Source organism: Heterodontus francisci, chromosome 22, assembly GCF_036365525.1.
Source record: "Heterodontus francisci isolate sHetFra1 chromosome 22, sHetFra1.hap1, whole genome shotgun sequence".
Lineage (NCBI taxonomy): Eukaryota > Metazoa > Chordata > Chondrichthyes > Heterodontiformes > Heterodontidae > Heterodontus > Heterodontus francisci.
This window is the reverse complement of record NC_090392.1, coordinates 80912792-80932322: the sequence shown is the minus strand read 5'-3', so window position 1 is coordinate 80932322 and position 19531 is coordinate 80912792. Positions and strand designations below refer to the sequence as shown.

The window sequence follows — 19531 nt, the reverse complement described above, 5'->3', positions numbered from 1 at the left end:
CCTCACTGTAACACTCTGATATACCCCACACTCCTCACTGTAACCCTCTGATATAACCCCCACCCCTCTGAAACCCTGAGATATCCCACATCCCCCACTGTAACACTCTGATATACCCCACACTCCTCACTGTAACACTCTGATATATCCCACACCCCTCACTGTAACACTCTGATATCCCCCCCACCCCTCACTGTAACCCTCTGATATACCCCCACCCCTCACTGAAACCCTGATATACCCCACACCCCTCACTGTAACACTCTGATATCCCCCCCCACCCCTCACTGTAACCCTCTGATATACCCCACACCCCTCACTGTAACACTCTGATATACCCCGCACCCCTCACTGTAACCCTCTGATATACCCCCACCCCTCACTGAAACCCTGAGATATCCCACACCCCCCACTGTAACACTCTGATATACCCCACACCCCTCACTGTAACACTCTGATATACCCCGCACCCCTCACTGTAACCCTCTGATATACCCCCCACCCCTCACTGAAACCCTGAGATATCCCACACCCCTCACTGTAACACTCTGATATACCTCACATTCTCCTCACAGCTTACTTTCCCACTTCGCTTTGTATCATCAGCAACTTGGGTTGCATTGTACTCTGTCCCCCTCATCTACATCATTGGTATAGATTGTACAGAGTTGAGGTCCAGTCACTGATCCTTGCAGCATCCTACTTGTTACATCCTGCCAACCCAAAAATAACCCATTAATTCCAACTCTCTGTTTTCTGTCCTTTCACCAATCCTCAATCTGTGCGAATATATTTCTGCCAATTCCATGAGCCTGAATATTTTGTAACATCTTGTGTGGCACCTTATGGAATGCCTTTTAAAAATCCAAATATTCTGCATCCACTTGTCCTCCCTTATCCACCCTGCTAGTTACACCTCTAAAAGCTCAAATAGATTTTCCAAACATTATTGTCCTTTCATACCATGTTGACTCTGCCTAATCATATTACGATTTTCAAAGTGCCCTGTTAGCGTGTCCCTAATAGTAGATTCTAGCATTTTCTCTACTATTGATGTCAGGCTAACTTGCCTATAGTTCTCTGTTTTCTCTCTCCTTCCTTTCTCGAATAGCAGGGTTACATTTGCTACCTTACAATCCATGTATCATTCTGTTAGTTGTATTGTGCAAATGTCTGTTTCCCTCTATCTCTTTTGAACCCGATGTCCTCATGGTGAGACTCTCACTTTTAAAAGGGGTCCTGACGATGTAACTCCCTTAATAGGAACGTTGAGGGGGAAACTCTTCTAAATATTGTCCACTGAATTGTTTTCTTTGCTGCCACGGTTCCTCAGATGATTGTTTTTTATACTTTTGTGTTTTTCTCTGTCTTTCCACAGACCATAAGGTACCATCAGAATAATTACATTGTTGTCAGTGAATTGATTGTACCGCTCACTGAGGAGAGGCTGAACTTGATGTGTAATGGTGCCAATGTGTATGGCAGCACGACTCACAACCTCACTGTGTATAGAGGTGAGAATCTGATCACAGGCCATTCAGGAGTAGGACTGAAGAGTTGACACCAACAAAGTGAAGCATTTCTCTCAAAATGATCCTGTGGATTTTCTCTCCTTAAGACTCTAACTTGTACAGTTCCATGGGTGCTGCTCACTCACTGCTTGTCTCACCCAAGTAACTGCTCTCCATGTGTAAGCCTAGGCAATGACTGTCAGTAGGCTGCACAACCATAGCAAGTATCACAGAGGAACTAATCCTGTTCTCACCCAATGGCTACTCATGCACTTTCTAGCAGCTACCACTTAATGACAATCAGGAGCAGGATTGCTGTCTCCATACACCTGAAAGACGGCATGAACTCACCAATCTTGGTGGGAAAATGAGGGCAAAGACCCTGCAGTAAAAGGTACCCACCCCTTTTAGTTATTCACTGTGCCTGAGGGATCGTCAATTTTTCTAAGCGCAGTAAAGAAGAAAACGCTACCCTTTTGATGGGAGCTTTATCCTGCATCTAACTCGTGCTGTACGACTCTGAAAGTGTTTGATGGGACAGTATACAGGGAACATTATTCTGTATCTAACCCGTGGTGTACCTGCCCTGGGAGAGTTTACTGAGGCAGTTTAGAGGGAAGTTTATTCTTTCTAACCCATGTGGTGTATGCCCTGTTAATTCTTTATGCTAACGCTGTGTGTTAAAAGTCACAAAGTGTTCCTCTCCCCAACAATTCTCTAATTTTGACAAGCAATCTTCCTGCTCTTTTTGTGCACACTGTGCATTCTCTTGACGATTCTCTACTTCTTTACAGGGTCAATGACAGTTTCTACAAGAGGACCTCCTACTGCTGGTAAGAATCAGTTACGTCAGACCAGCTTCACAATTTTATGCAATACCAATTCACTCAGAGGCAGGTTATTTGTAGAAGTTCCACTTACAGCAGAGAAGGATCTGAGACATTCTGAGATCTCACTAATATCACCTCATTCTGCATGTGCTGTGTATTAAGCTTCTGAGTTAACACGTCAGCACTGAGTTAGGATGAGCATGGTAGTCATGGAGTTGAGGGATGGTGGGGAGCTATGATCTGTACATGGTAACTAATGCTAGAGGCCACAACACAGGGTGAGACAAATGTGAGTGTCATTGCGTTAGGTGCTGGGTTTATATTAAAACTTTTGGATTGGCACTCACAGAAATGAGGTCACTCTGAAAGAAGTTTGCACCATTTGTCTTTGCAGTGTAGTGGATGCCATTCGCTCTCCACTTTTTAAACTTTTTTTCAAACTTAAAAAAAATCTACTTCTGATGATGTTAAAAACTGAACCACAGTGGGAGGTGAGTAAACGGTATACTATGCACACCTTTGAGCCCTGTCTAAAGCAGGGTTGTCCAACTTTTTCGCGCGGAGGCCACATTACAATTTTTGTCTTATGTGGGGGCTGGTGAGACAATTTCAGAAAGATAGACAGTAAAAATTTATCTTACTATTAATCAAAACAACAAATGTGAATTTTTGTGAAGAAGCTTTAAATGAGAAGATTAATTTATTGACTCACTTTCTCATCACTATGTTGGACACTGATTTAGTGAGATGCCTGGCATTTGTTTGCTGGCACAAGTAGTCAGTGTTTGCCCGCACACTTCCTGTAGCGATGCGGAGTATTCCAGATAGATGTCCATCTGTCAGGAGTAATTTTAATCAGTCCCTTCTACCTCTCTTTCTATCTCTCACCCTCTCTGTGTTCCTTCTTTGTGTCGTCCTCGCTCTCCGTCCCCCCCTTTCTCTCTCTCTGTCCCCCCGTGCCCCTCTCTCTCTGCCCCTCTCTCTCTCTCTGTTCCCCCCTCTCTCTATCCCCCCTCTCATTCTGTCCCCCCTCTTTCTTTCACTCTGTCCCCATCTCTCTTTCTCTCTGTCTCCCATCTCTCTCTTTTCCCCCCTCTCTATCTCTGTTCCCGCTCTTTCTCCCTTTGTCTCTCTGTTCCCCCCTCTCTCTGCCCCCCACTCTCTCTCTTCCCTACTCTTTCTCTTTCCTCCCTCTCTCTCTGTCCCCCACCTCTCCGTCCCCCCTTCTCTCTCTGTCCCTCCCCTCTCTTTCTCTCTCTCTCTCTGTTCCCCCCTCTCTTTCTCTCTGATAGTTGCAGTGAGCGGGAGCGCTCAGCACAGCAGCTTTATGGTTGGTCAGATTTTTAAAACCTTGCACTGAGTTTCACAGCTGACAGGTGTTGACATCGGGAACAGCGGTTTCTAAACTTCAGACAGATTTGGGGTTTTCCGTCCGCCTTTAAAAAAAATGTTATCTCTGAAATACAGCCGCAGGCTGGATCCTGGCCCAGGGGCCATATTTTGAACAACCCTGATCTAAAGTGATATTTAGATTTTTTTTTAGTTTTAGAGATACAGCACTGAAACAGGCCCTTCGGCCCACCGAGTCTGTGCCGGCCATTAACCACCCATTTATACTAATCCTACACTAATCCCATATTCCTACCACATCCCCACCTGTATTTTCTTATTTCCCTACCACCTACCTATACTAGGGGCAATTTATAATGGCCAATTTACCTATCAACCTGCAAGTCTTTTTTGGCTGTGGGAGGAAACTGGAGCACCCGGAGGAAACCCACGCAGACACAGGGAGAACTTGCAAACTCCACACAGGCAGTACCCAGAATTGAACCCGGGTCACTAGAGCTGTGAGGCTGCGGTGCTAACCACTGCGCCACTGTGCTGGAGTGGTTCCAGCATTTCTTGTTTTTACCTCAAAGGTAGTAATCTCCAGATAACTCCCAGTACCACATGCTGGGTGAGTACAGAAATAGGTAGAGCTAACGAATACATGACTGGAGAGATGTTGCAGGAGGGAGGGCTGAGGCATTGGGATCACTTCTGGGAGGTATGGGACCTGTACAAGCCAAAAAGGTTGCACTTCAACAGGGCTGGGACCAATATCCTCACAGAGGGTTTGCTAGTGCTGTGGCCTGTCTCACCACGTATACTGTTGGTAAAATGCTGTTGGCACCAACGAAATACAGCAGCTAACACTTAAAAGCAAAATCACTACAAATCTACAGGTGCAGCTTACATATCAGGTCGCTGCTACACAAATAAGCAGTAAGTTGTTAGCAGGCTGAGGTTAGTAGTGTCTCATTTCTCTAGTCAATGCTTGTCATTGGGCATGATCACAATAGGTCAGTGTTTTCTGCAGCTTGCCATATGCATGCGGCTCACACTGCTCTATTTAATCAGATTATTGAGTGAGCATCTTTGCACCTCCTTCCTCGTGATCTTCCTGCTCCCTGCTTTTAACCAACCCAAGCTCTTCCAGGATAGAGCCCCTACCGCTAAAATCAGTGCAGCCGCTGACGTCTCTATGGCTGGAGCAATTGGAGAACAGGAAACAGTGCCACACTTCTGTCAACGGGGAGGATCCCCTATGGAAAGCTGAATGCCATTACTGGCACTATGCCCTGAGCTCACCTTTAACCAAGAAATTCCTGAACGAGCCCTGCCAATGAATCCCAAAAAATGTTCTCCTCCATGTCCCTTCTAAATTCTTTGGAGAGTTCATTGGAATCATCTGATTTTTGATAGATTTCCAGATGGGAATTCTGTATCAGTCACAATTGACAGTTGCTACTCACCAATCACTAATGATTTAGACAGAGAATCGTCCCTCCCCAGTATTCAAAAATGTCAAACCTCAATGAGAAGAGCCAATTCCCTGAGTCCCCTTGTCTAATGGGTTGATGTACCATCCAGTGTCATACTGGGTGGGACATGCAGCCCAGGTCCACATCTTGTGTTGTGATCTATGCTAATCTCAGCAGGTGTGCTATAATTGATCTGAAGGCTCTGGCTAGGGCAGAACCAGCCAGCAGTCCCGATTCTGATTGCTGTCTAGTCTGTTCTGCTAGAATGTGCATTAGTGCTCCACTATTCAATAAGTTCATCGCTGAACTCATTACTCCACATTCCCGCCTACCCCCGATAACCTTTCACCCCCTTGCTTATCAAGAATCTATCTACCTCTGCCTTAAAAATATTCAAAGACTCTGCTTCCACCGCCTTTTGAGGAAGAGAATTCCAAAGACTCACGACCCTCTGAGAAAAAATTTCTCCTCATCTCTGTCTTAAATGGGCGAGCCTTTATTTTTAAACAGTGACCGCTAGTTTAGATTCTCCCACAAGGAGAAAGATCCTTTCCACATCCACCCTGTCAAGACCCCTCAGGATCTTATATGCTTCAATCAAGTTGCCTCTTACTCTTCTAAATTCCAGCGGATACAAGCCTAGCCTGTCCAACCTTCTCTGTACTGCCTCCAACGCATTTACATCCTTCCTTAAATAAGGAGACCAGTACAGTACACAGTACTCCAGGTGTGGTCTCACCAATGCCCTGTATGGCATTACCTGCCTACTTTTGTATTCAATTCCCCTCGCGATAAACAATAACATTCTATTAGCTTTCCTAATTATGTGCTGTACCTGCATACTAACCTTTTGCGATTCATGCACTAGGACACCGAGATCCCTCTGCATCTCAGAGCTGTGCAATCTCTCACCGTTTAGATAATATGCTTCTTTTTTATTCTTCCTGCCAAAGTGGACAATTTCACATTTTCCCACATTATACTCCATTTGCCAGGTCTTTGCCCATTCACTTAATCTATCTATAATCCCTTTGTAGCCCCCTTATGTCCTCTTCACAAGTAACTTTCCTACCAATCTTTGTGTCATCAGCAAATTTAGCAACCATACCTTCGGTCCCTTCATCTAAGTCATTTATATAAATTGTAAAAAGTTGAGGCCCTGCGGCACACCACTCGTTACATCTTGCCAACCAGAAAATAACCCATTTATGCCTACTCTCTCTTTCCTGTTAGCTAACCAATCTACTATTCATGCCAATATGTTACCCCCCTACCATGAGCTTTTATTTTCTCCAATAACCTTTGATGTGGCACCTTATCAAATGCCTTCTGGAAATCTAAGTACAATACATCCACTGGTTCCCCTTTATCCACAGCATATGTAACTCCCTCAAAGAACTGCATTAAATTGGTTAAACATGACTTCCGTTTCACAAAACCATGTTGACTTTGCCTGATGATATTTTCTAAATGCCTTTCAATAACACCTTTAATAATAGTTTCTAACATTTTCCCTAAGATAGATGTTAAGCTAACTGGCCTGTACTTTCCTGCTTTCTGTCTCCCTCCCTTTTTGAATAAAGGAGTTACATTCACTATTTTCCAATCTAACGGAACCTTCTCCAAATCTAGGGAATTTTGGAAAATTAAAATAAACGCATCAACTATCTCATGAGCCACTTCTTTTAAGACCCTAGGATGAAGTCCATCAGGACACGGGTCTTGTCAGCCCGCAGCACCAACAGTTTGTTCAGTACCACTTCCCTGGTGATAGTAATTTTCTTGAGTTCCTCCCTCCTTTCCATTTCCTGACTTACAGCTAATACTGGGATGTTACTTGTATTCTCAACAGTGAAGACTGATGCAAAATATCTGTACAGTTCATCTGCCATCTCCTTGTTACCATTATTAATTTCCCAGTCTCACTTCTATAGGACCAACACTCGCTTTGTTAACTTTTAAAAAAATATTTAGAGAAACTCTTACTACCTGTCTTTATATTTCTAGCTAGCTTTCTCTCGTACTCTAATTTTACCTTCCTTATCAATTTTTTGGTCATTCTTTGCTGTTTTTTATATTCTGTCCAATCTTTTGAACTGCCTCCCATCTTTGTGCAATTATGGGCTTTTCTTGAAGTTTGATACTATCTTTAACTGTTTTAGTTAACCACGGATGGCGGGTCCCACCCTTGGAATTTTTCTTTCTCGTTGAAATGTATCGATTCTGTGTATTCTGAAATATTCCTTTAAATGTTTGCCACTGCATCTCTATTGCCCTATTCCTTAACCTGATTTGCCAGTTCACTTTAGCTCGCTCTGCTTTCATGCCCTCATAATTGCCCTTATTTAAGTTTAAAATACTAATCTTGGACCCACTCTTTTTCCCCTCAAACTGAATGTAAAATTAAATCATATTATGATCGCTGCTACCTAGGGGTACCTTAACTATGAGGTCATTAATTAATCCTATCTCGTTGCACAATACCAGGTGTAGTATAGCCTGCTCTCTGGTTGGCTCCAGAATGTATTGTTCCAAGAAATTATCCCGAAAACATTCTATGTACTCCTCATCTAGGCTACCTCTGCCCATCTGATTTTTCCAGTCTATATATAGGTTAAAATCCCCCATAATTATCACTGTATCTTCCTGACAAGCTGCCATTATTTCTTCCTTTATACCCCATACTACAGTGTGGTTAATGTTAGGATGTTGGATGAGGACAGGATCAGGATGGGCTGTTCTAGGATCACAGATAAAGAATGACTACATTGGTGGGCAACCACAGTCCAAAACTGTAGAATTTTACCTCAACCTGGGTCAACACCTTCAGGAGAGGAGCCACAGGAAACACAGGGATAACAGGACAATCTGGTACGAACAGAAGAGCTGTTAGTGTAGGAGTGTCTCAGTGTCACCACCTTATGCCTCATCCAGTCTTCTGTTTATCTAGATGTCTCACATGGTAGAAGCAGTGGCGGTGTGGTGATAGTCGTCATCATTGTGTGCATTCTTCTTCTTGCCATCCTGGGTGCTGTCCTCTACTTCCTCTACAAAAAAGGCAAGATCCCCTGTGGTCGCTCAGGAAAACAAGACATGTGAGTCTTGCTGTTATTTTAAGTGTTCACATGTAAGCTGCACATCTGTGCATGTGAGAATGTGTTTGTACGAGCGTACGTGTGAGAGGGTGCATGTGAAAGAGACAGTTAGTGTGAGCGATTGTACCTGTATAAACTTCAATATATATCAACTTTGTCAAGTTTAAAGTTGGTAAGTCACCACGACTGGATGAGATGTATTGGGAAGTAAGGGTGGAAATTGTGGAGGCATTGGGCATAATCTTTCAGACCTCCTTAGATACAGGGGTGACGCCAGAGGACTGAGAATTGCAAATGTTACACCCTGCTCAAAAAAGGGTGTAAGGATAAGCCCAGCAACTGCATGCCAGTCAGTTTAACCTCGGTAGTGGGAAAGCTTTTAGAAACGATAATTCCAGTCAAAATTAACAGTCACTTGCACAAATGTGGGCTATTTCAGGAAAGCCAGCACGGATTAGTTGAGGGCAAATCATGTTTAACTAACTTGATTGGGTTTTTTGATGAGGTATTAGAGAGGCTTAATGAGGTTGATGTGACATACAAAGACTTGCAAAAGACATTTGATAAAGTGCCACGTAACAGGCTTGTCAGCAGTCAAAGCCCATGGAATAAAAAGGACAGTAGCAGCTTGGATACGAAGTTAGCTAAGTGACAGGAAATAGAAAGTAGTAGTGAACAGTTATTTTTCTGACTGGAGGAAGGTATATAGTCCTGTTCCCCAGTGTCAGTATTAGGACCCCTGCTTTTCTTGATATAAAGACCTAGACTTGGGTGTACAGGATACAATTTCAAAATTTGTGAATGTTACAAAACTTGGAAGTATTGTGAACTGTCAGGAGGATAGTGATAGACTTCAGGAGGATATAGACAGGCTGGTGGAATGGGCTGATATGTGGCAGATGAAATGTTTCATTTTGGTAGGAAGAACAAGCAGAGACAATATAAAATAAAGGATACAATTCTATCGGGGGTGCAGGAGCAGAGGGACCTGGGGGTATTTGTGCACAAATCATTGAAAGTGGAATAGGAGGTTGAGAAAGCGGTTAATAAATCATACGGGATCCTGGGCTTTATAAATAGGGGCATAGAGTACAAAAGCAAGGAAGTCATGATGAACCTGTATAAAACACTGGTTCGGCCTCAACTGGAGTATTGTCTCCAATTCTGGGCGCCACACTTTAGGAAGGATGTAAATGCATCAGAAAGGGTGCAGAGGAGATTCATGAGAATGGTTCCAGGGATGAGGAACTTGTGTTACGTGGATAGATTGGAGAAGCTGAGGCTGTTCTCCTTGGAGAAGATTAAGAGGAGATTTGTTAGAGGTGTTCGAAATCAGAGGGGTCTGGACAGAGTAGACAGAGAGAAACTGTTCCCATTGGCAGAAAGATCCAGAACCCGAGGACACCGATTTAAGGTGATTGGCAAAAGAAGCAACAGTGACGTGAGGAAAATCGTTTTTTATGCAGCGAGTAGTTGGGATCTGGAATGCACTGCCTGACAGTGTGGTGGAGGCAGATTCAATTGTGGCTTTCAAAAGGGAATTGGATAATTAACTGAAGCGAAAAATGTGCAGGTTGACGGGGAAAAGGCAGGGGAGTGGGACTTGATGAGTTGCTGTTGCAGAGAGCCAGCATGGACACTACAGGCCAAAAGGCCTCCTTCTGTGCTGTAACCATTCTATGATGTAATGTATGGATAATTCTTTGTGTTTTTTGCATACACATGCCTGGTTGGAGAATCTACTGTGGTATATATTCCATGTTCCACAGTGCACCTCACTGTGCAGAATATTTCAACTCTGGCCAATGTCCTAATGTCAGGCTGTCTCTGGTAATGAGGTGTCTCCCAGCCACTGGTAAACTAACGAGAGGTTTTGTTTAGTACACAGACAGATGCTCACGATGACATTGTAGTGGAAGTTAAGAATGACCAGAAGGTTCCAGAAGAGACAGTGCTTCTGCAAGGAGTCAATGGAGAGAAAAAACCACCCAGTGACCAGGTTAGGGAACAAAAATACCTGTGTGTATTCTTGAGGGATTTCATAGCAAACTGGACATATACAAGTGTACATAATGATTTCAGATCAGTCCCTGTGACCAGGTATTTATGTACCCAATCCAGATCAGTACCTGTGTGCAGGTGTCTGCATCAGGTCCAGATCAGTGCTTATGGTAGCAACTAATTGTGGCAGATGAATTACCACTACTCAATAAAGATGAAAGTTCCTGCATATGATAGTTAGTAATGGGGATCATGTGTTAGTTTTACACTGACATCTTGCTGTTCTCTTGGTGGCTCCAAACCTCTGGGAGCAGGCACAGTGTCAGTTTGGGTCTGAACTTCCCTAAGTAGGATGGTTTAAAGATCCCTTCCTCTGATTACCCCTAAGAATTCTTCATGTACTCTTGGTGGATCTCCTTATTTACCATTTTCCTTTCCATGTTTGGACTCTTCTGTTTGATGCACATCAAGGCGATTGAGATTATTTTCTCTCTGAGCTTCCCCCCCACTCTGCCAACCCTCCGAGGAATCACCCAAATCCATGTCACAAATACGTAGATTTTTGTTAGGTAAGGGTATCTCAGGATATGGAGCATAGGCAGGAAAATGGAGTTGAAGTACAGATCAGCCATGATTACTACAATGGCGGAGCAGACTCAGTGCCGCCTCCTGTTCCTATGTCATAGGGTCGTGTATGTCTCACCAATCAGTAGTATGTTCACTGGCAATCCAGCAGTAAGACTTTGTTAACATTCTTCTATTGTTTTCCATTCTCTTTCTGGAGTGAAGGGAGAGGAAGGCATATGCAGACCTTCGGAGTGAAGACGAGTAACCACAGCACTCCAGCCTGGCCTGACCGCACGGATATGATAGTGACATGAAATGTTTTTGCCTTTACAAACGCTGCACATGCTCCTACACTGAAGCAGTTCCAACCAATGCTACAGCCTTTCCTTCACTGGAAACTGAACACTTTACTGAAATGAACACATGGCCTGTCGCTCCGGCTGATAGGTCCACGGTCAAACTGGGTCCTGATGATTTTTTGTTTAATCTCAGTAATTGCAAGTTAGCCCTCAGCTGTAGATTTCTGCTCAAGTTATTGTTTTGTCACATCAGCAGTTACACAGTGTGAAATGCCTGTCCAGGCTATGTCTCCTCAAGATAATTGAAAAGAAAATTCAAGCCACCTTTCCACATAATTCCTATGAATCCCCTTTGATCACACCAATTGAAAATTGGCCTTTTTCATGAACAGCGTGGATGTAAACATCCAGATTGGAAAACGGTGTTCAGAAGGGAATTCTTGGCACCATCCTAGAATTAATCCAACCAGCTGCAGATAGGCATTTTCGTTTTCCATATGAGTCACCATGACTTGGGCTGGATATCACAACATTTCATCTGGCGGGTGATCAATGTTACAATGCCACATGGGTCTGTGTCATTCCATTGCATGTTTTTAAATCAATATCCCCATCTCGCCCCAGAAGAATTAGTTGCCAGGATAAAAGTACTTTTGTAGGTTTTAGCTGAGGCCTGTATTCAGTACCTGATGTATCACCGTTGAGCTGGACATACTGCAGTCAGTGACACAGTGCAATAGGGATGCAATTTATGGGCAGGGAAGGTTACCTGTTGTTCCCACAGTGCTTTGCAATAGAACTATTAACATCAGATCAGGAATCCTTAAGTAAATTCTCAGGATCCAGTAATGTTTTGTTTGGAGGGAGTTTCTATTGAGAATGTTGATAACTCATTGATTGCGGTGCTTACTCTCTGACGAGTCCAAATGAAATGCACTGTATTGTAAGTAATTTTACTACATTTCAGCATCAATCGTAGCTCTCCTCCAAACTGAGATTCCAGAAATAACAATTTGATTCAGGCACTGAATTGAAATGACCAAATCTTAATTAAATCACAAGCAGAGGTAATCATTTAATGTCCTCAACAGCACAGGGCCAGTGTTTCTGCAAGTGGCTGGGCCTGTGTTTCTGTGAAGCGCAAGGGCTGTGTGTCTGCGCCTGTGTTTCTGTGAAGGTCAAGGCCTGTGTATCTGAGTGGTTGGACCTGTGGTTCTCTGAAGTTCAAGGTTTGTGTACCTGTGAGTGGCTGGGTCTGTTTCTATGAATGTCAAGGCTCATGTATTTGAGTGGCTGGGACTGTGTTTCTGGCAACGTCAAGCCCTGTATATTTGTGAGTGGCTGGGACTGTGTTTCTGTGAAGATCAAGGCCTGTATATTTGTGAGTGGCTGGGCCTGTGTTTCTGTGAAGAGCAAGGCCTGTGTATTTGAGTGTGGCTGGAACTGTGTGTGTGCTGGGTGTGTGTTTCTGTGAAGATCAAGGCCTGTATATTTATGAGTGACTGGGACTGTCTGCATGTGCTTAGTCTATGTTTCTGTGAAGATTAAGGCCTGTGTATTTGAGTGCGGCTGGAACTGCGTGTGTGTGCTGGGTCTGCGTTTCTGTGAAGATCAAGGCCTGTGTATTTGAGAGTGGCTGGGTCTTTGTTTCTGTCAAGATCAAGACTTGTGTATTTGAGAGTGGCTGGGACCATCTGTGTTTCCGTGAAGATCAAGGGCTGTGTATTTGAGAGTGGCTGGGTCTGTTTCTGTGAAGATCAAGGCCTGTATATCTGAGAGTGGCTTTTGCTGTGTTTGTTGGTCTGTTTCTGGGAAGATCAAGGCCTGTGTGTCTGAGGGGCTGTGGGCCTGTGTTTCTGCAAGTGGCAAGGTCTGTGTTTCTATGAATGTCAAGGGCTGTGTATTTGAGTGGCTGGGACAGTGTTTGCGTGCGCTGGGTCTGTGGTTCTGTGTGGCAGGGTCTATATTCCATTGAAGAAAGGGGCAATCATAACTTATTTTCAAACTTGTGATCTGTTTGGAAATGCTGCACATCCTCTTTAATTATCAGTTGTTCTTTAACAAATTTTTACAGAAAAAATTTACAGTCCTATCCAAGAATAAACATTACAATAAGTTATATAGGGAGGAAAGCAGTTTTCCAGTACAGCAGTGAAGGAATTGCCAGAAAGCTAGCTTGTGTTTCTCTCTTCACTGACCTGCTGAGTATTTGTAGCATTTTGTGTTTCTTTGCTGTGAGGGAGTGAAAACATGGGGGGGGATGGTTTCCATTAATCTCCAGGATATGTTCCTGCAGTCCTGTGGAGCTCAGCTCCCACCAAGAGTCACAAGACTTTGTTTCTGTCCACTTGCCTGTAGGCCCCACATTTCATGTACTTTGTGTTCCCCGCTTAGCTTGTGAAGAGGTTGTATATAGTTTAATGATGGAGTACACCTTTTAGTGAGTCCTGTTACCTTTCGTAGGCTGTCTATGCCAGTCTGCACTACTGACAGTGTCTCAGCCTTCAGATTCACCATTTAAAGAACAATTGGGCATGTATCATATTCTGCAAACACTGACTCCATTTTTTGGCTCTTTGACGCGAGAGGCAATGCTAGAATCAAGCAACTAGCAAAAGTCTCACTCTGAGCGGTCAAGATTATGGCCTGAAGTCAGATGAAATCAAACCTTATCCCCTACTGCCCAGAGGGTAATGTTCCCTGGCACACACCAGGCGTATAACTCAACCATAAAAAGTTAATTGCCAGACATTTTATTTGGTAAAGATAGATTGTCAAGTGGTGTGGGTGAGAGAGAGTGGAAATAGTTTACTTGACAAGTTTTTTGAGAGTGGGTATTTTCCTAAAACTCGCAGATTTCTTACTTTGTCCTTCTGATAATCCAGCGCTGCTAGTCTCTAGTAATCAGAGCACTACACACATCAGAAAATATTAATTCAAATTGATGAGCAGTTGCTGTTGACTAATATTTGATACTGACCCAAATACCAGTTGTACTGGCCTGCCTCCTCCACCAAACAGACTGCTGTGTTCCATTTGCTTCATTTCCTGCCTCAATGTTTGTGAGCTTTCGAGCAGTGAAGCCGATGAAAAGCCCTCAGAGGTTCTTCACAATCAGACCGTGGTCAGTAGATGGGGAAACCTTTCCAAAGCCCTCAAATGAAGATGATCACGTCACTGGAAACACCCAGGAGTTTCTCTAAGCATCCAGTCAGACTGGCAAGAGTTCAATATTGGATTTGAGGAGTCAAAGAAGACAGAGTAACATAGAGCGTCTCCTTAGAATGAGCTGTCTCAATCTCACGCTGCCCCTGCTGCAGTTCTCTGCCATCTCTGACTCATTAGGAAAGGGGACTATAAACATATTAATACTGCTTTTGCTGTACTAAAGTGAACTTGTTTGCTTTTTTGTTTGTGTTGAAATTTCAAGAACATTGCTGCAGGTGCTGAAACTGTATCTGGATTTTATATACACACACACGATTAGCTAAAATTATACTGTACACAGATTTGAACTGCTGCAGAGCTAGCACAATGGCACCCATTAATTAGAAACCCCCCTTTAAGTTTGAATGACTAATGTTGGGGCTGGACTCAGCACCCCTGTGAGCAGCTGGGCAGGCACTGGCTCTTGGAGTTAATGAAGCAGCAGGAGTAGCCTCATTATTTTTCTTGGGCAGCTAGGTGTCTTAACAGGCATTACCAAGAAGCACCCACGGTTAGAGTTCCTGTTTGCCCGAAATGGAGTGTACCCCTCACCCCAGAGAACTTCAGAGCAGAGTGGTGGAACCAACTTAAGCAAGGGTACTACTCAAGTTTAATCAGCTAAAACCACAGCCAACCAGTACAGAGCACTGGTACTCATTCGACAAGGACCACCCCATTCCGTTAGAGCTGAGAGAGACCATCTGACGTTGTTGGGTTGTTTCCCAGTTCCATTATTGAGCCTGAAATGCACAACTGTATGCAATAGAACAGATTCAGTTCTGGCTTTAACCTGACAGATGTGCTGGTTGAGGTAGTGAGTGTAACTAGCTGTGTCTGTACATTACTTTGGGCAAGGTCAGCCAGCTCTACACAGACAGGAGTTACAAAGCCACCATCGCTCAACCATCAAGGATGGGCGAGTTGCTCTGAAAAATATACATATTGAGACTCCTCTGCAAGTATGGAACATGTCTGGGATCAATTATGTGCCCTAGAGCTACCTGCACAGCTTCCTTCCACTGAAGTACTTATGTAAATTAAGAAAAAAACAAATTGTGACTGTTTCTGTTTGTGTTTTATTATAATTTGTGAAGAAAATGCTAATAAAAATATTGTTGCAGATTCCAGACATGATTTGGAGCATTCTGAAATCTCAAACATTCATTTGGATATAATAAAACAATAGTTCCTTTGCTTTGAACATGCCCAATCTCTTATCATACATATTCTGATATTATAGTCTGTAAACAGACCAAGGAGCTGGGGGTTGAATTCTGTCATCAGTAGCCTCACTCCTGGCCCATCTTTCTCTCAGCTTTGATTTATTCGAAGTAGTAGTGCTTACTCCTTTCCAAACGGTAGGTGATGAGATTAGAGTTGCTCTGCGACAAGTCATCTGTATTATCATCATTCTGGGAGCAAACATTGTTGAGTGGGCAGGGTTGAATAGAACAATATGTAGCAGCAATTTAATTGGAAGGCAAAGCTGGATTTAGACTTGATACAATTGGAGAGAACAGAGTTTTTTGGCCCAATTAATGTCTGGGGCTGGAGGCAGAAACAGTCCTTTGTGCCATCGATTTAGAATTAACCAATTTAATTTGGTTCCCACTCTAGCATCCAGCGGATCTGAGCCTCAGTGTCTGATGCCCAAGATGTCACATCAATTGTGGGAGGGCGGGGTGGAAGGTGTTGTGGTATGGATGTATGGCAGCTTAGGGGGTTAATATTACTGAAGTATGATCAAAAGATACTAGGTTTGATCATTGGTCTGTTCCAGGTCATTGAGGCAGGTGCTAAAATTGGCCTGGGCACCCCAACTAGGGAAGGAGCAGTCATCCAGGATCAACTCTCCTTGTCCCTATCCAGTGATCCTTACTGTAAAATATGTATGTGATACCAGAACCGGGCTCGACTGTGATTACATATCTTCAGCTCTCTCTCCCTCCCACCCACCCCGCCCCCCCAATGATTGATATATATTCATTTGAATAATGGTTACTTAGGCAAGATGGAAGAGGGAGAGAGAGACAGACAGATACCTTGAACTGAAAACCAGCAAGAGACAGCACCTTTGAGAAAAGCCAAGAAAATTATCCAAAAAAAACCACAATTGGGACATTATCCTGTTTGAATTTCTTGCATCTGGATTTCCACATTCTAGCAACTGCATTATAGCCCAAGAGGGAGAGGAACTTAGTCTAAAAATCCTACAAAACAGCCGTTCATCTGCAGAGGCATCTGAAATAGTCCAAAGGAATTTAGCCTGAACTCGCTGCACCCGAAGTGAATCGGACTCTTTCTTTTTGAAATATTCAGCAGTCACTCAGGTCTCCAAGACACCAGCCTTTTGGCAGCAGAATGATTTTTCCAAAGATCGAGGGTCTCTTATGAATAGCACTTGGATTCAAGGGATGGGAGGAGAGAGAATAAAACAGGCAGAAATTCAAGTAGTTTTTGATCCTAAACCAGGAGAGACCAGATGTGACTACTGTTGGGCAGCCATTAACAGAATAAAGAATTCAACAAAATGCAACTATTTCAGCATGATAAACCAGTTAAACATAAACCCCTGCCATTTCTAAGTACCAGCATTACAAATGTAAAAGCTGATTTCTTAACTAAAATTACTGTGGTTAAAAAAATGTTGTGAAGATTTGAATCACAGAATCTAGATCTAGATGCCTGTTAGCAGTAAATGTGTGTAAAATAGAGAGGGGCTGGATGCTGAACTCAGCAAATATCCCGGCCAGACTGTGAAGGGACCAAAGTCTCCTTTACTGGCTGCAAGGCCCATATAGGAAGCATCAGATCCCCTGTAATCCAGGTTCTGATGAGAATGAGTTTAGAGGAAAAAAAACAACAAAGCACAAACTGGCAATCTCACTCTGTGAGGCTTCAATGGTGCCAGAGATTGAAATACTACAGTGGTGCATTTGGCACTTTGGAGATTGGCTGAAGACATATTGCAACAGCAGCGTTTGATGGGACAATGTAGAGGGAGCTTTACTCTGTATCTAACCTATACTGTGAGTGTAAAGGAATAAATTCATAGTAAATGCTGCACCACACACCATCATGGAATTCCCCACAGTTTCAGAGTTCCTAGGCTTTTCCTTATCAAATATGATTCTAGGTTATTGCCTTCCTCATTCAAAACATGAAACCATTATCACTGATCAAACTTGGATCAACTTCAAGCCTATTTGAATAGACTTCCTTTCCATGCGTGTATTTTTAGAATGACCATTTGTCTTCTCCACTTACTTTAAGCAATTCCGTTGTTTAACAAAATCTTTCTGCATGGGAAAAGGCAAAAGGGAATCCCAGAGAGAAACCTCAATTCACCCTGACTTTTAACCCTTCATTTACAACTCAGATGTTAGAGAAGCTTTTGGTTTCCCAATTTTCTCCTCTCCTCAAGGTACAAGTTCCATAGGTGCCAGGTACTCTCTGCTACCTGACTAGAGTCACCACACTTCAACGAGAATAACCAGGCCATCAGGCATAGTCCATATCCTGTCCTAACTTGACGTCTACACATACAGCGAGAGCCTCAGAGGTCAATCACAACACCTCCTACTGCAGGCCAAGTAGAGAGATATGACAATTTCATTTATTAAATGAGTTTGTTTCTTTGCTGAAAGCATCTGATTTAGTATCTCAAAAGGGTTTACAAGCTAAGCTGACTTGCGGAATAAGAACATAAAACAATTTATTCACTCAGTTGCACTATCCTTTCTGAGCAGTCCAAGATCGAAAAGGGGAAAAAAAGGCATTCTTTTCATTCAGTGTTGAATTCACTCTGTTCCCCCACCCATCTAATGGTAGAGAGATCACAGCTTCAATCCTTTACCTAAGCTGATCTCAGCTGGGCTAGAATCATCCTTGGCAGCTCGGGGATCAGAAAGAGAAAAAAAAATGTGCTGGGACTCCCACTGCTGATCATCATCCAATGACTCCTGCTGGGAAGTTCACCTGTGGAGGGCAGATGGAGACAGGACCAGGCTCGGTTGTTTAATCAAATAGCCTTGTCAACGCACATTGTCTCGTTGTCTAGACTCCCATTTGGAGAATGGGCACGGTTACAGGAAAACCCTGTGACTGTACAACTATCATCATCCACCCCTTCCCCAGTGGATCTGTTCCTCAGCAGCAATGTTTTCAGAAAGGAAGAACTATGGGGTGGGATCAACCTCTAGAACATCCAGCATTATGACAGAACCATAGAAAATGTTTCTTTTAATATATCTGCCTAAGACAGCTGTGTGGCACAAGTCTAAAATTTGTGTTAGTGTCAGATTCCTACAGTCTGGCTGTCTCTATTACAATGATTACCTGAAGCCTTCATTATTCACCTATCAGATGAAAGAGCTTTAGATGCAATGGGACTTGTTCCATTAATTGGGAAAGTAACCAGCCTCCCATATTGTGGAACATGACGATAGGGAATTGCAGAATGCCAAAGCTTAATGTTATTGCAGCTGCAATTGCTAGAAAGACATCTCACACTTCCCCTGCAGCATGCTGAGAATTATCAGAGATGGCGATAGGTCATCAGAAACATTCTCACAAATTGCTTGCACCAACTGCAGCAGCAAAGTTTGTGTTTCAGACACAGAGCGGCAATGTGGCTGCCATTCAAATCAGTTGTGGGGTAAATCTTAGAGCTTTCAGCCAGGACTGGGAGATGATTTCCTTCCGGCAGCGCAGGCCAAAGGAGCAGTTTCTGCCAGGAATGCAATCCATGGGATTGCCTCTGGCCTGTTTATCTAGCAACACTTACAGGCCAGACTAGAACTGCCATCTCAGCTGAAAGTGTCAATGCAGTGAGGGGAAATCTTTCCATGTTTGAGTCCCTATTTATTCCCTTCCAGTTTTCAATTTGAAGTTGCTGACTGTTACAGTTATACAAGTGCAAGAACAAAGAACAGTACAGCACAGGAACAGGCCATTCGGCCCTCCAAGCCTGCACCGATCTTGATGCCTGCCTAAACTTAAACCTTCTGCACTCCCGGGGTCCATATCCCTCTATTCCCATCCTATTCATGTATTTGTCAAGATGCCTCTTAAACGTCTCTATGGTACCTGCTTCCACCACCTCCCCCAGCAACAAGTTCCAGGCACTCACCATCCTCTGTGTAAAGAACTTGCCTCGCACATCCCCTCTAAACTTTGCCCCTCTCACCTTAAACCTATGTCCCCGAGTAACTG

At 43.5% G+C, this 19531-nt stretch overlaps 1 protein-coding gene across 3 annotated transcripts in view; it reads left to right on the top strand.

Annotated features, from left to right (window-relative positions):
* Positions 1 to 15444, top strand: part of mcamb (melanoma cell adhesion molecule b) — a 202578-nt gene extending 187134 nt beyond the window's left edge. For 2 of the 3 annotated variants that reach the window (XM_068054163.1, XM_068054164.1), the window contains exons 12-16: positions 1379 to 1514; positions 2306 to 2344; positions 8099 to 8243; positions 10125 to 10242; positions 11034 to 15444. In XM_068054163.1, coding sequence (XP_067910264.1) covers positions 1379 to 1514; positions 2306 to 2344; positions 8099 to 8243; positions 10125 to 10242; positions 11034 to 11066 — 471 coding nt within the window. In that variant the 3' untranslated portion in view covers positions 11067 to 15444. Of the gene's footprint in view, positions 1 to 1378; positions 1515 to 2305; positions 2345 to 8098; positions 8244 to 10124; positions 10243 to 11028 lie in introns of all 3 variants that reach the window. The other variant, XM_068054165.1, reaches the window with a different exon arrangement.
* Positions 15445 to 19531: the final 4087 nt, after the last annotated feature.